Source organism: Oncorhynchus mykiss, chromosome 22, assembly GCF_013265735.2.
Source record: "Oncorhynchus mykiss isolate Arlee chromosome 22, USDA_OmykA_1.1, whole genome shotgun sequence".
Lineage (NCBI taxonomy): Eukaryota > Metazoa > Chordata > Actinopteri > Salmoniformes > Salmonidae > Oncorhynchus > Oncorhynchus mykiss.
Genome location: NC_048586.1, coordinates 37,338,032 through 37,351,887, shown reverse-complemented (window position 1 = coordinate 37,351,887; position 13,856 = coordinate 37,338,032). Strand labels below are relative to the sequence as shown.

At 41.7% G+C, this 13,856-nt stretch overlaps 1 protein-coding gene across 1 annotated transcript in view; it reads right to left on the bottom strand.

Annotated features, from left to right (window-relative positions):
* LOC110501815 (nebulin-like) overlaps positions 1-13,856 on the bottom strand; it is a 102,651-nt gene that overhangs the window by 5,565 nt on the left and 83,230 nt on the right. The window contains 10 exon segments of the mRNA XM_036959230.1: positions 4,205-4,309; positions 4,559-4,663; positions 5,033-5,146; positions 5,807-5,917; positions 7,392-7,448; positions 7,450-7,503; positions 8,161-8,265; positions 8,961-9,065; positions 10,726-10,830; positions 11,088-11,198. Of these exon segments, the coding sequence (XP_036815125.1) occupies positions 4,205-4,309; positions 4,559-4,663; positions 5,033-5,146; positions 5,807-5,917; positions 7,392-7,448; positions 7,450-7,503; positions 8,161-8,265; positions 8,961-9,065; positions 10,726-10,830; positions 11,088-11,198 (972 nt within the window).

Genomic DNA, 13,856 nt, shown 5'->3' with positions numbered 1-13,856 from the left:
ATAGAAACTCGAGTACCGAGCTGATGTTCTTCTGCATCTCACGAACGTTCTTCACACCCGGTAGGTCTGAGATGGCTGTGCCCCGACACAACGAGTCCTTGACCTACTCTGGCGGTTCCATGAGAAACACAGAGACAGAGACAAAGCAAGACAGATAACAAATATAAAGCACATGTACTGTACACTACACGTATACTACAAGTACTCTACACGTATACTACAAGTACGCTACACGTATACTACAAGTACGCTACACGTATACTACAAGTACGCTACACGTATACTACAAGTACGCTACACGTATACTACAAGTACGCTACACGTATACTACAAGTACACTACACGTATACTACAAGTACGCTACACGTATACTACAAGTACACTACACGTCTACTACAAGTGTGGCACACGCATACAGCAGCAGCAGCAGCAAGGACGATGGCCTCACTGAAGACAGTGAGAATGCAGCCGGCATAAAGCAGGTAGATAACACAGTTGTGACATTTACATTGCATGTCAACAGCAGTTAAGTGCTTTGCTTTTACAGAATATACTGCAAATTATATAACACTATGAACTGACTAGGGAACCTCTGAGCAAATGAAAGGTAGATATTTGGTTTAGTTTATTACAGATCTTAGATGTAATGTTAATTCATTATTTTAATGTCCTGATGGGTCTGGTGGCACAATGAACTCTGAGATTAGCACAAACTCTGCAAAATGGGGTTGAAAATGTGGAAAGAAAAAATGGTTGCAATTATGTAGAGAATAAAACATTCTATGTTTTTTTTGTTGTTAAATTTGAGATCTGGGGGGGGTTCAAAGGGTAGACTGAGTGAAGACAGGCAGGGTCACTCTATAGTGTACCGTGCTAATGTTTGTCTGATTGCATTTAACTCTGTTCATCTCTGGGGTGTCTGACAGAGCTGTTCCTCCTCCCAAGTCCTCTTTGTACCGAATCTTTAAACGGTAAGAGGAGGAAAACAGTAGTGAGTCTTTGTTCTATCAGTTGAGAGGTTGGTTGAGTGATTTGTGCATGGGAAAAAGACAGGGAAAAAGACAGCTAGGCCTACAACAGACAAAAAAAACCAGAAAGAAGACGTTTCTAGATGACACATGACATCACGAGTCATAAAGCATGAAACCTGTTGGCTCAAAGTGGTACCATATGCCGAATTTCATAACGACATTGCTCAAACCAGAGATCTAAAATCTAAAAATGTTATTAACCTAATACAGAAACACAAGTTTGGCTATGATGATTCTCTCATTATCAGCTCAAGAGGATATTAATAATAAGAAAGGGGAGGAAAAGAAAGAGGTGAAAATGTGCTGTAAGAAAAGGTGATATATATATATATATTTTAAATACTCATGGAGCAGTAGGTATCCCCAACTGAACATCTTTCTATTCTCTTTAACACAAAGAATTTCAGGGCTTTCCTTTATTGATGACACTTTGCCTTTTAGGTTTTTAAGGTGGTCTGTCTGGTACTGAAGCTACAGGGAAAAGAGCACAAGTGCAGTTAACATGTCTCCCAATAACAAAAACATCAAGAAAAGAAAAGAGATTGGAGTCATTAAAACTCGTTTGTCAACCACTCCACAAATTTCTTGTTAACAAACTATAGTTTTGGCAAGTCGGCTAGGACATCTACTTTGTGCATGACACAAGTAGTTTTTCCAACAATTGTTTACAGACAGATTATTTCACTTATAATTCACTGTATCACAAATCCAGTGGGTCAGCAGTTCACATACACTAACTTGACTGTGCCTTTCAACAGTTTGGAAAATTCCAGAAAAGAATGTCATGGCTTTAGAAGCTTCTGATAGGCTAATTGACATCATTTGAGTCAATTGGAGATGTACATGTGGATGTATTTCAAGGCCTACCTTCAAACCCAGTGCCTCTTTGCTTGACATCATGGGAAAATTGAAAGAAATCAGCCAAGACTTCATAAAAAAAAAATTGTAGACCTCCACAAGTCTGGTACGTCCTTGGGCGCAATTTTTAAATCCCTGAAGGTACCACATTCATCTGTACAAACAATAGTATAAACACCATGGGGGTTTATACGCAAGCATAAACACCATGGGACCACGCAGCTGTCATACCGCTCAGGAAGGAGACACGGGGGTGGCAGCATCATGTTGTGGGGGTCCTTTGCTGCAGGAGGGACTGGTGCACTTCACAAAATAGATGGCATCATGAGGATGGAAAATTATGTGGATACATTGAAGCAACATCTCAATACATCAGTCAGGAAGTTAAAGCTTGGTCTCAAATGGGTCTTCCAAATGGACAATGACCCCAAGCATACTTCCAAAGTTGTAGCAAAATGGCTTAAGGACAACAAAGTCAAGGTATTGGAGTGGCCATCACAAAGCTCTTTTCCTCAATCCTATGGAAAATTTGTAGGCAGAACTGAAAATGCGTGTGCCAGTATGGAGACCTACACACCTGACTCAGTTACAATTAATTGTGGGAAGCTTGTGAAAGGCTACCTGAAACATTTGACCCAAATTAAACAATTTACAGGCAATGCTACCAAATACTAATTGAGTGTATGTAAACTTCTGACCCACTGGGAATGTGATGAGAAATAAAAGCTGAAATAATCACTCTCAACTATTATTTTGACATTTCAGATTCTTAAAACAAAGTGGTGATCCTAATTGACCTAAAACAGGGAATTTTTACTAGGATTAAATGTCAGGAATTGTGAAAAACTGAGTTTAAATGTATTTGGCTAAGGTGATTGCAAACCTCCGACTTCAACTGTATCTAATAAGACATTCTGTTATTACATATACTGAACAAAAATAGAAATGCAACACGCAACAGGAAATCGGTCAATTTAAATAAACCCATTAGGCCCTAATCTAAGGATTTCACATGATTGGGAATACATATATGCATCTGTTGGTCACAGATACCTTTAAAAAAATGGGCCTCACAATAGGCCTCAGGATCTCGTCACGGTATCGCTGTGCATTCAAATTGACATCAATAAAATGCAGTTGTGTTTATTGTCCGTAGCTTATGCCTGCCCGGACCATAACCCCACCACCACCACAGGGCACTCTGTTCTCAATGGCACTTTGTTCTCAATGGCACTCTGTTCTCAATGGCACTCTGTTCTCAATGGCACTCTGTTCTCAATGGCACTCTGTTCTCAACTCTGTTCTCAATCAGCAAACTGCTTGCCCACACAATTTTGTAACACAATACACTCTCTCTGATGTATCACGAGGCACTCCCCTTCGCAAAAAGTTCTCTCTGTCAAGTAATTCAGCCCTTATACTGGCATCTTTCAGGACCTGAACATGGTAGCCCCGATTCAAGACGCCATTCTCCAATTCAGCAGATTTGACACTGTAGTCTGTTTCCTGATCGCAAATTCTGCGGACTCTTTGGAATCGGCCATATGGAATATTCTCTTTTAGCCTTTTGGGGTGAAAGCTGTCTGCCCTCAGAATGGTATTCCCATCTGTAGGCTTTCTAAAGATTGATGTGTGCAAACAACCTTTCTCATTTTTACTAATGTTGAGGTCCAAAAAGTGAATGTTATCCTTGCTGTACTCCATAGTTAGTTTGATGTTGTGTAACCACTCCCTCTTCCAATTAGGGCTAATTGAAAAGCTGTTCAAAAGAGGACCTTGTATTCCTTTTTTTTGTACTGCCTGACGAAGGCCATGCAGCCGAAACGCGTCGTTTTAAAAAATTACTTTGTTTCTATTGAATGTGCCATACTAATAAAGGCATTTGTATTAATTATATGATCCTCCTTGGTCCTCCTTTCTTTTTGACTTTACATGTTGCATTTATATATTTTTTCAGTGTAAACTAAATTATGAAATTAGCTACTGTACTTTCCAACGACAATAAAAAGTCTTGAGCCTGGCTTTTCTGAATCGGTAATTAGATAATAAACATAATGTCCATATCCTGCTGGTTTCTTTTAGTTCAGACAGAAAAACACAACAGATGTCCATATATATACATGTATATAAAGTATTGAAGGTGATACTTTGAAGTTAAGACACTGAAGATGCACAGAGAGACACCTTGCTGCCACTGACTGACATGAGGGCATGGTGAACCGGAGACCTGGAACCTAGGTCTTGGTTCCAAAGGGAGGGTTCTAAAACGGAAGGTTCTAAAATGGAACGGATGGTTTTAAAAGGCTTCTACTTACAGTGCTGAAGTTCTTCTGATTCTCACGGACTCTCATCATCTCAGGCGTGTCCAGGACGGGCACATAGTGAGACATGCACTTCTCAGCCTCCTCCCTGTACTTTTTCTGTTGGTACAGAGAGTACAGAGAGAGCGAGAGAGAGAGCGAGAGAGAGAGCGAGAGAGCGAGAGAGCGAGAGAGCGAGAGAGCGAGAGACATCACATAAGAGCTTGGTCATTCAACTCTAATGGCAATGTATTCAAAGCATATTAGTCTATATCAATCAAATTGATGCAAAATGTATCTACATAGTTTATGAAGCGTTTACGTACACAGTTAACAGACATCCATAGTAGTTTGGAGCGTTCCTCTTACCTGGCTGACCATGTTCCTGATATTCTGTGCGTGGAGGATGTCAGGGGTGTCGATAACACTAGTGTAGCTAGCCCTGTCCGCCTCGGCAGTCTGCTTGTACTTTTGCTGAGGAGGGACACAAACTGCAGCTCAGAAACACACTCTTTGTTAAATAACATCTACATGCACTGATGGAGAGTGGTTGTTCAGTATTCTTGGTACAGTACACAATTACAGTATTGAAGGCAATGAACATAAAGTGGTTATGATTATAGTGTGCATTCATTACATGTAAAATAGCTATACAGCAACTCAGGTATAACGAAGACAGTTGGACAATATGAAATAGCTTCTAGGTTACAAGTAAATGCTACTCTGGTTGTTATCACCTAACAAAAACATGGCTATAATGTATTATGCTTTTTGAAATTACTGGACTTAACGCACATATTACAAAACAAGGGTGTCTTGGCCCAAAAACCCTGTCCCACTGACCTGGCTGAGGATGTCTGTAGCATTCCTAGCCCTCATGAAGTCTGGCGTGTCTGTAGCCAATGCCAACATTCCCTTGCCCTTGATCTCTGTCTCCAATGCCTTCTTGTACTCTTTCTGCAAACAGCCCCATTAAACACAGTCAAGTCAAAAACAAGTCAAATACTATTTATAGTGAGTATTCAAAATAACTACTGGATATTATGTCACATTGGTTTAGGGGCTGCAAAACCAGAAACGTCACAGGTTAAAACATCTTCAGCTAAGGGGATGATTAAGGAGACTCCTAGGGAACCGTGAACAGAGAGCTTAGCATCACAAACCAACAGGAACAGATAATGGGATTAAGTTACAAGTGAGGGAGAGTGATGTGAGACAGGAAGGGTCCACTCAGAGCTGAAAGACAGAAGAAGGTTTAGTGTGAATCTCAGTGAAAGTTGTTTCAGACATCATATTATCTGGTTAACCTGGGGAACTACTAGCCTGGTGCCAGATCTGTTTGCGATGTCTTGCCAACTCCTGTAGTCACTGTCAACATTGGAGTTAGCAAGACAGCACAAACAGATCTAAGACCAGGCTGGGGGAACGACACTATTAGCTTCACAACTGCGTTGGAAACACATTAGTAATGTCATTAGCCAGAGCCAAGAAGAAAACCAATCAGCTGCCTGGTTAGTTAGGTGATGAAGCAGGAAGAGGAGGAGGAGAAGAAGCAGAGGAAGAGGGGGATGAGCGAGGGATTAAAGAAGAAGCCTGTTCCATCTGTAGCAGTCCTACCTGACTCAGGATAGCAGTGGCGTTCCTTGCTCTCAAAAGCTCAGGAGTTTCCTCAAAAACAGTTAGCCCTTTACCCTTCACCCCCTCCTCTAGATCCCTCCTGTACTCTCTCTACGGGGCGGAAGGAAGAACAGAGAGGCTGCAGAGAGACAGGCAGGGTAACACAGGCAGGGCACACAGACAGGACACGGTACGGTAAAGGCTCAGGTGGCAGTACCGCTCACTCATAGATTCTCAAAGCCACCAAGTCTCGCCTTCAGATTATGACAGACCAGTTCTGGTTTTGGTTGACATGTATAGACAAATATTGAGTTGCCAAATTGGACATTATTCTTATTTTTTACAATAAGTATTATGACCAATAGACATATTAAATTAGACATTGGAAAGACATTGGTGAGTTTGGGAAGCAGCCTGAAAACAATCCCATTTTATCAGACAATAGGACAATAAATACCCACAGAATCTTTGGTACAAGACAGTTTGTTCATGAGGCTCTTTGTAAAAAGCACTCATGCCTACATTTCATTAGGTCATAATGCACAACAAACACAGGAAACAGGGTTCATATACAAAGCCAAACCAGACAGAAAAACCAGATGGACAAAGCAGACAAATGCAGACAGTTGTTTTGCACCAAACTTCCTCTTGTGTCCTCCTTCCGTCTAGTAGGACAATATTGGATGTTTGGTGCAGAACAACCATTCCCCTGGAGGGTGTGGTTGTTTTGCACCAAACCTCCTGTAGTGTACTACTAGATGGAGGGAATGGTTGTTTTGCACCAAACCTCCTGTACTGTCCTACTAGATGGAGGGAATGGTTGTTTTGCACCAAACCTCCTGTACTGTCCTACTAGATGGAGGGAATGGTTGTTTTGCACCAAACCTCCTGTACTGTCCTACTAGATGGAGGGAATGGTTGTTTTGCACCAAACCTCCTGTAGTGTCCTACTAGATGGAGGGAATGGTTGTTTTGCACCAAACCTCCTGTAGTGTCCTACTAGATGGAGGGAATGGTTGTTTTGCACCAAACCTCCTGTAGTGTCCTACTAGATGGAGGGAACTAAACAAGTCAGGATGTCAACATAGATGACAGCGCAGATGTGACAATAAAACAAATTCTACAACTAAAACAGTCATGCAGCATTACTATGGTACTATGAACATGGAAAAGGGTGCATTTATTATGTGTAATAGTCATAGAGTGTATTATCTTCAGGTGGCGAACCATGCAAGCTGACCACATCTAACCTGGGTGTGACAGAACAATTAAGAAAAAGTCTCAAGTGGGATTAAAAGAAGGAGGGCTGTGGTGGTTGTGAGGGACTTAGTACGATTACCAGGGGTGGGTGAAGAGGAGGAGGAGAATGAGGAGAATGGGGAGGAGAGTGAAGAACTGGACGAGGAGGAGGAGAAGGAGGAGGGGAATTAGGAACTGGAGGAGGAGGAGGAGAAGAATGAGGAGAATGAGGAGGAGAGTGAAGAACTGGAGGAGGAGGAGGAGAAGGAGGAGGGGAATTAGGAACTGGAGGAGGAGGAGGAGAAGAATGAGGAGTTGAAAGAGGTGGTAAATGCCCGTTCGTTACCTCGTTGGCAATTTTGGTGGCATGTCTGACATGCAACATGGTAAGGGTGACCTCCATAGCCTGAGAAGTTCTTTCCCTTTATGGACTCCTCATATTCCTTATGATAGTCTTTCTATTAGCCACAAAGATAAGACAAGTGACAGACACAGCTGAGATACAACATATAACATCCAAGCGTAGTAAGTCCACAGTCACAATGCAAGCTTCACCTCAATATTCTTACTAAGAACAAATCAGGGGTGTATTACTTTACGCATGGCCACAGTATACCTCTGGTGTGGGTAGTGTTTTTGTACACACAATATAAGATTTGAAACCTTTTTGTGTTTGTGCATGTATAATAGTGCTCTTTTGTGTAAGGAGCCACGTCTTCTTCAACAGTCAATATGTTCTGCGTCAGTCCAATACCGTACCTTAACCCTGGATCATCAGAGGAACATTTGGATTTCTGAACTTACAGTACATCATGTGTCAGTGCCATAGAAATCTGTTATGGGCGCTTAGTGCCAGTGCTTACCTTTCACATCAAATTACACATAGGGAGAGTACAGTTCACAGACATTGAAGTAACACTCATGGAGAACACACAACAGTCTGCAGAATCTCCAAATACCACCCCAGAAATACAGTACAGATACTTTGTCAGGCAAAAACAGTTGAGTGTTCCGTGTTCTCTTCTGAGCATCAGCGAAAATCCAAACTGCAAAGTAAAATGGTTGTTTGAACCAACAGTTAGATATTGGGTTGAAACGATATAATGAGTATTTACCGCGCTCTGCATGTGCTGGGCTTCCTTAGCCGTCACATAGGTGGGGGTCTCGAAATCCAGCATGGCCTTCCCTTTAGCCTTCTCATACTTCTCCTTGTACTTCACCTGTCAGACAAAGAGGAGTCAGACAAATATATTCACAATATCATAGTTTCTAAATGTATTTATTGAATAAAGTTGACTTACTTTATTGAATAAATATGACTAAATAGGCCATTTAAGGTTACCATTGAGGCCTAAACGATACCAACTGGGCTATAACACCATAACAGTGTAACAAGGTGTCTTCAGAACACACTGACAGGGTTTATGACACAGGTTTGTTTCAATATGGTGAATTCTGGTCCAGATATCATTTCCACTTAAACCAGGGGAAGTTCATTTTTCCCTTCTAATCCAGAGGGCAAAATTACTCCACACAGAATGGAAGCACGGGAACCAGTTTATAAGGATTGCGGTATAAACCTCTCAGGTTTAATGATGGTGTGACGAGTGGATTCATTCAAAAATGACTTACATAATAACACACAGCCCAACCAACACTTCCAGTAAAACTGTTTTTGCAAGTCAACAATACAAACACTAATTATTTCTCAAAGTGTTCCACTATTTAATGACTTCACAGGTAGGAGAAGAAACCTGGGAGAATTCAGAATTTAGATTCGCAGGTCACATGATGAATTGTAATATTGGAGAGATGATTTTCAAACAGGAAGTTGACATCTCAAACACGGGAAGTTAAAACCGGGTGATGCCAATAGGACTGGTTCATAGGTCGTCCCATACATTGGCCCACTTACGTGACTCTGTAGTTCTGAAGCCTCCTTGTGATGAAGCTGTTCTGGTGAGTCAGCAATCATGAGGTAGTGACCCTTAATGTCCTCATGTTTCTTCTTGTACTGGTACTAAGAGGGAATCAGCGCCCAGTAAACAGCTCAGTACAAAGGTGTAGGGAAAAAGAGCCACTGTCGTTAGCTCAGTCAATGCCACCCATTTAAATATAGATGTTTTTTAACAAGAATGTTTTATAAAAAGTTAACGAGCGGGAATAAAAAATAATGAAATGAAAGAAAATGAAAAAAAGAGAGAGTGAGGCAGAAAGTTGAGCGTCAGTGGTTATAGAAGACTAAGTTATGATATACTAAGTTAGATTTTTATGAAGGAAGAACGAGAACATGCTAGACGGAGACGGTGTGTGAAAAAGACTCATCTAGACCATAGATTAATGAAAAAAGACACAGAAAAGAAGGTTACAGCAGGTTCTAGTACTGGGAGAACAAGGGGTTATGTGAGGAAGTGTGTAGGTCAAAGGTGAGAAGGTTCAGGGTCACTACCAGATGATGTCCTTGAGGATTAACTCACTATTGATCTGTGTTTTACTACGGCTTAGATAAGCAAAGCAGGACAAGACTGGCTGAAATGACATCATTACAACTATATTACGACTATTTCTGGTTGTAAACTGGTTGAAATGACATCATTACAACTATATTACAACTATTTCTGGTTGTAAACTGGTTGAAATGACATCATTACAACTACATTACGACTATTTCTGGTTGTAAACTGGTTGAAATGACATCATTACAACTATATTACAACTATTTCTGGTTGTAAACTGGTTGAAATGACATCATTACAACTACATTACGACTATTTCTGGTTGTAAACTGGTTGAAATGACATCATTACAACTACATTACGACTATTTCTGGTTGTAAACTGGTTGAAATGACATCATTACAACTACATTACAACTATTTCTGGTTGTAAACTGGTTGAAATGACATCATTACAACTACATTACGACTATTTCTGGTTGTAAACTGGTTGAAATGACATCATTACAACTACATTACGACTATTTCTGGTTGTAAACTGGTTGAAATGACATCATTACAACTACATTACGACTATTTCTGGTTGTAAACTGGTTGAAATGACATCATTACAACTATATTACAACTATTTCTGGTTGTAAACTGGTTGAAATGACATCATTACAACTATATTACAACTATTTCTGGTTGTAAACTGGTTGAAATGACATCATTACAACTACATTACAACTATTTCTGGTTGTAAACTGGTTGAAATGACATCATTACAACTACATTACGACTATTTCTGGTTGTAAACTGGTTGAAATGACATCATTACAACTACATTACGACTATTTCTGGTTGTAAACTGGTTGAAATGACATCATTACAACTATATTACAACTATTTCTGGTTGTAAACTGGTTGAAATGACATCATTACAACTACATTACGACTATTTCTGGTTGTAAACTGGTTGAAATGACGTCATTACAACTACATTACAACTATTTCTGGTTGTAAATTGGTTGAAATGACATCACTACAACCAGATGTGCCTGCTGGGAGAGAAATAGGGAGAGCCAGTGATTCCTAATGATATGGAATGACTTGGTTGGAGGGTTGCCATGGCGAGGAGGTTGGTTTTTGAGAAGGCGGTTGTTACGCAACGCGGGATGATGGTGATGATGACACTACCGGGATTCAAGACGGTGGTACAAGGGCTTATGTGAGATTGTCTTACGTCACTGGACAGCTTGCTGGTGCTCAGGTTGTGCTGCATGGACAGAGACTCTGCCATGTCGGTTACAGGTTTGTGCAGCTTCTTCAGGTCACCCTTGTACTTCACCTGTGAGATGAGAAGACAGACAAAGGAACATCATCGTATTATAGAAAGCTATTATATAGATAAATCATTATAATATAGTGTAATTATTATATAGATATATTATTATAGAGTTTTCTATAGTACATCTCATGAACTACTTGGTCCCGGTTGCTTGGTATATCTTTGATAAACACCTGTGAGTAAAGACCTCTTAGCCTGAATGAGTATTTATCATAATAAAAGAGTGGTACTTCTACTTGGGTGAGTGCAACACGTACCTCACTAGCCAGCTGGTGTGCATCCTTCTGAGTCTTGTAAACAACACTTTCCTTCATGTCATACTTTGGCCTGAGCCCCTTCTCCTTGTCATGCTTGGCCTTGTACTGCACCTGGAGGGATATAACACGGCAGTGTGTGTGTTAGACTCAGTCTGATTGTGTCTGTGAGGAAGGTAAGCCAATCAAATCAGACGCAGATAGAGTAGGATTAACGAGGAGAAAAACAGTACACCAGAATACAGTATTCGGTCACATAATATAAAAAAGGCTCATGGTTAGTTAAATGATTTTTAGAGGGATCCAAATCCAGAGTTTCTGAATCTATGTAACTCCTTACTGTACTCGGTTACTAGCCCTTGTTATACAGCATGACCGTTTGAAGGCAAAAACCATAGGTTGCCTTCTAGGACTAATTTGATTTAATGCATCTGTGGGTATAACACGTGAATAAATAAGCACTATTTTTTTTACTTTCAATGAGCAAACTAACCCCAGAAGGCAATTAAGACATAACAGTCAGGGGAAACAAATGTACACACAGAACATTTACTTCATATATAGGCTGTTGGAACAGTATATATGGTAGTCAGAAATAGAAAATGAGGGAGAAAGTGATGCTGGGATCCCATTGCAGAGAGAGTCTGAGGTACTCCTAATCAGTAGAGGAACCAGCTGAAGAAAAGTCAGGGAGAGAGAGAGAGAAAGAGGGAGAGAGAGAGAAACACCAGGGAGAGATAGAGAAACACTGAGGAGAGATAGAGAAAGAAAGAGGGAAAGAGGGAAACACCAGGGAGAGATAGAGAGAAACATCAGGGAGAGATAGAGAGAAACACCAGGGAGAGATAAAGAAAGAAAGAGGGAAAGAGCGAAACACCAGGGAGAGAGAGAGAGAAAGAGGGAGAGAGAAACACCAGGGAGAGATAGAGAGAAACACCAGAGAGAGAGAGAAACACCAGGGAGAGAGAGAGAGAAAGAGGGAGAGAAACACCGGGGAGAGAGAGAAACACCAGGGACAGAGAGAGAGAAAGAGGGAGAGAGAGAAACACCAGGGAGAGAGAGAAACACCAGGGAAAGAGAGAGAGAAAGAGAGATAGATAAACACCAGGGAGAGATAGAGAGAGAAACACCAGGGAGAGATAGAGAGAGAAACACCAGGGAGAGATAGAGAGAGAAACACCAGGGAGAGAGAGAGAGAGAAACACCAGGGAGAGATAGAGAGAAACACCAAGGAGAGAGAGAAACACCAGGGAGAGAGAGAAACACCAGGGAGAGATAGAGAGAGAAACACCAGGGAGAGATAGAGAGAGAAACACCAGGGAGAGATAGAGAGAGAAACACCAGGGACAGAGAGAGAGAAAGAGGGAGAGAGAGAAACACCAGGGAGAGAGAGAAACACCAGGGAGAGAGAGAGAGAAAGAGAGGGAGAGAAACACCAGGGAGAGATAGAGAGAGAAACACCAGGGAGAGATAGAGAGAGAAACACCAGGGAGAGATAGAGCGAGAAACACCAGGGAGAGAGAGAGAGAGAGAAACACCAGGGAGAGAGAGAGAGAAACACCAGGGAGAGAGAGAAACACCAGGGAGAGATAGAGAGAGAAACACCAGGGAGAGAGAGAGAAACACCAGGGAGAGAGAGAGAAAGAAACACCAGGGAGAGATAGAGAGAAACACCAAGGAGAGAGAGAAACACCAGGGAGAGATAGAGAGAGAAACACCAGGGAGAGAGAGAAACACCAGGGAGAGATAGAGAGAAAAACACCAGGGAGAGATAGAGAGAGAAACACCAGGGAGAGAGAGAAACACCAGGGAGAGATAGAGAGAGAAACACCAGGGAGAGAGAGAAACACCAGGGAGAGATAGAGAGAGAAACACCAGGGAGAGATAGAGAGAGAAACACCAGGGAGAGAGAGAAACACCAGGGAGAGATAGAGAGAGAAACACCAGGGAGAGAGAGAAACACCAGGGATAGAGAGAAACACCAGGGAGAGATAGAGAGAGAAACACCAGGGAGAGAGAGAAACACCAGGGAGAGATAGAGAGAGAAACACCAGGGAGAGAGAGAAACACCAGGGAGAGATAGAGATAGAAACACCAGGGAGAGATAGAGAGAGAAACACCAGGGAGAGATAGAGAGAGAAACACCAGGGAGAGATAGAGAGAGAAACACCAGGGATAGAGAGAGAGAGAGAGAAACACCAGGGAGAGATAGAGAGAAACACCAGGGAGAGAGAGAAACACCAGGGAGAGAGAGAAACACCAGGGAGAGAGAGAAACACCAGGGAGAGAGAGAAACACCAGAGAGAGAGAGAGAGAAAGAGGGAGAGAGAGAAATACCAGGGAGAGAGAGAAACACTAGGGAGAGATAGAGAGACCAAGAGGGAGAGAGAGAAACACCAGGTAGAGATAGAGAGAGAAACACCAGGGAGAGATAGAGAAACAAAGAGGGAGAGAGAGAAACACCAGGGAGAGATAGAGAAACAAAGAGGGAGAGAGAGAAACACCAGGGAGAGATAGAGAGAGAAACACCAGGGAGAGATAGAGAAACAAAGAGGGAGAGAGAGAAACACCAGGGAGAGATAGAGAAACAAAGAGGGAGAGAGAGAAACACCAGGGAGAGATAGAGAGAGAAACACCAGGGAGAGATAGAGAAACAAAGAGGGAGAGAGAGAAACACCAGGGAGAGATAGAGAAACAAAGAGGGAGAGAGAGAAACACCAGGGAGAGATAGAGAGAGTAAGAGGGAGAGAGAGGAATAAGGAGTGTGTAAAT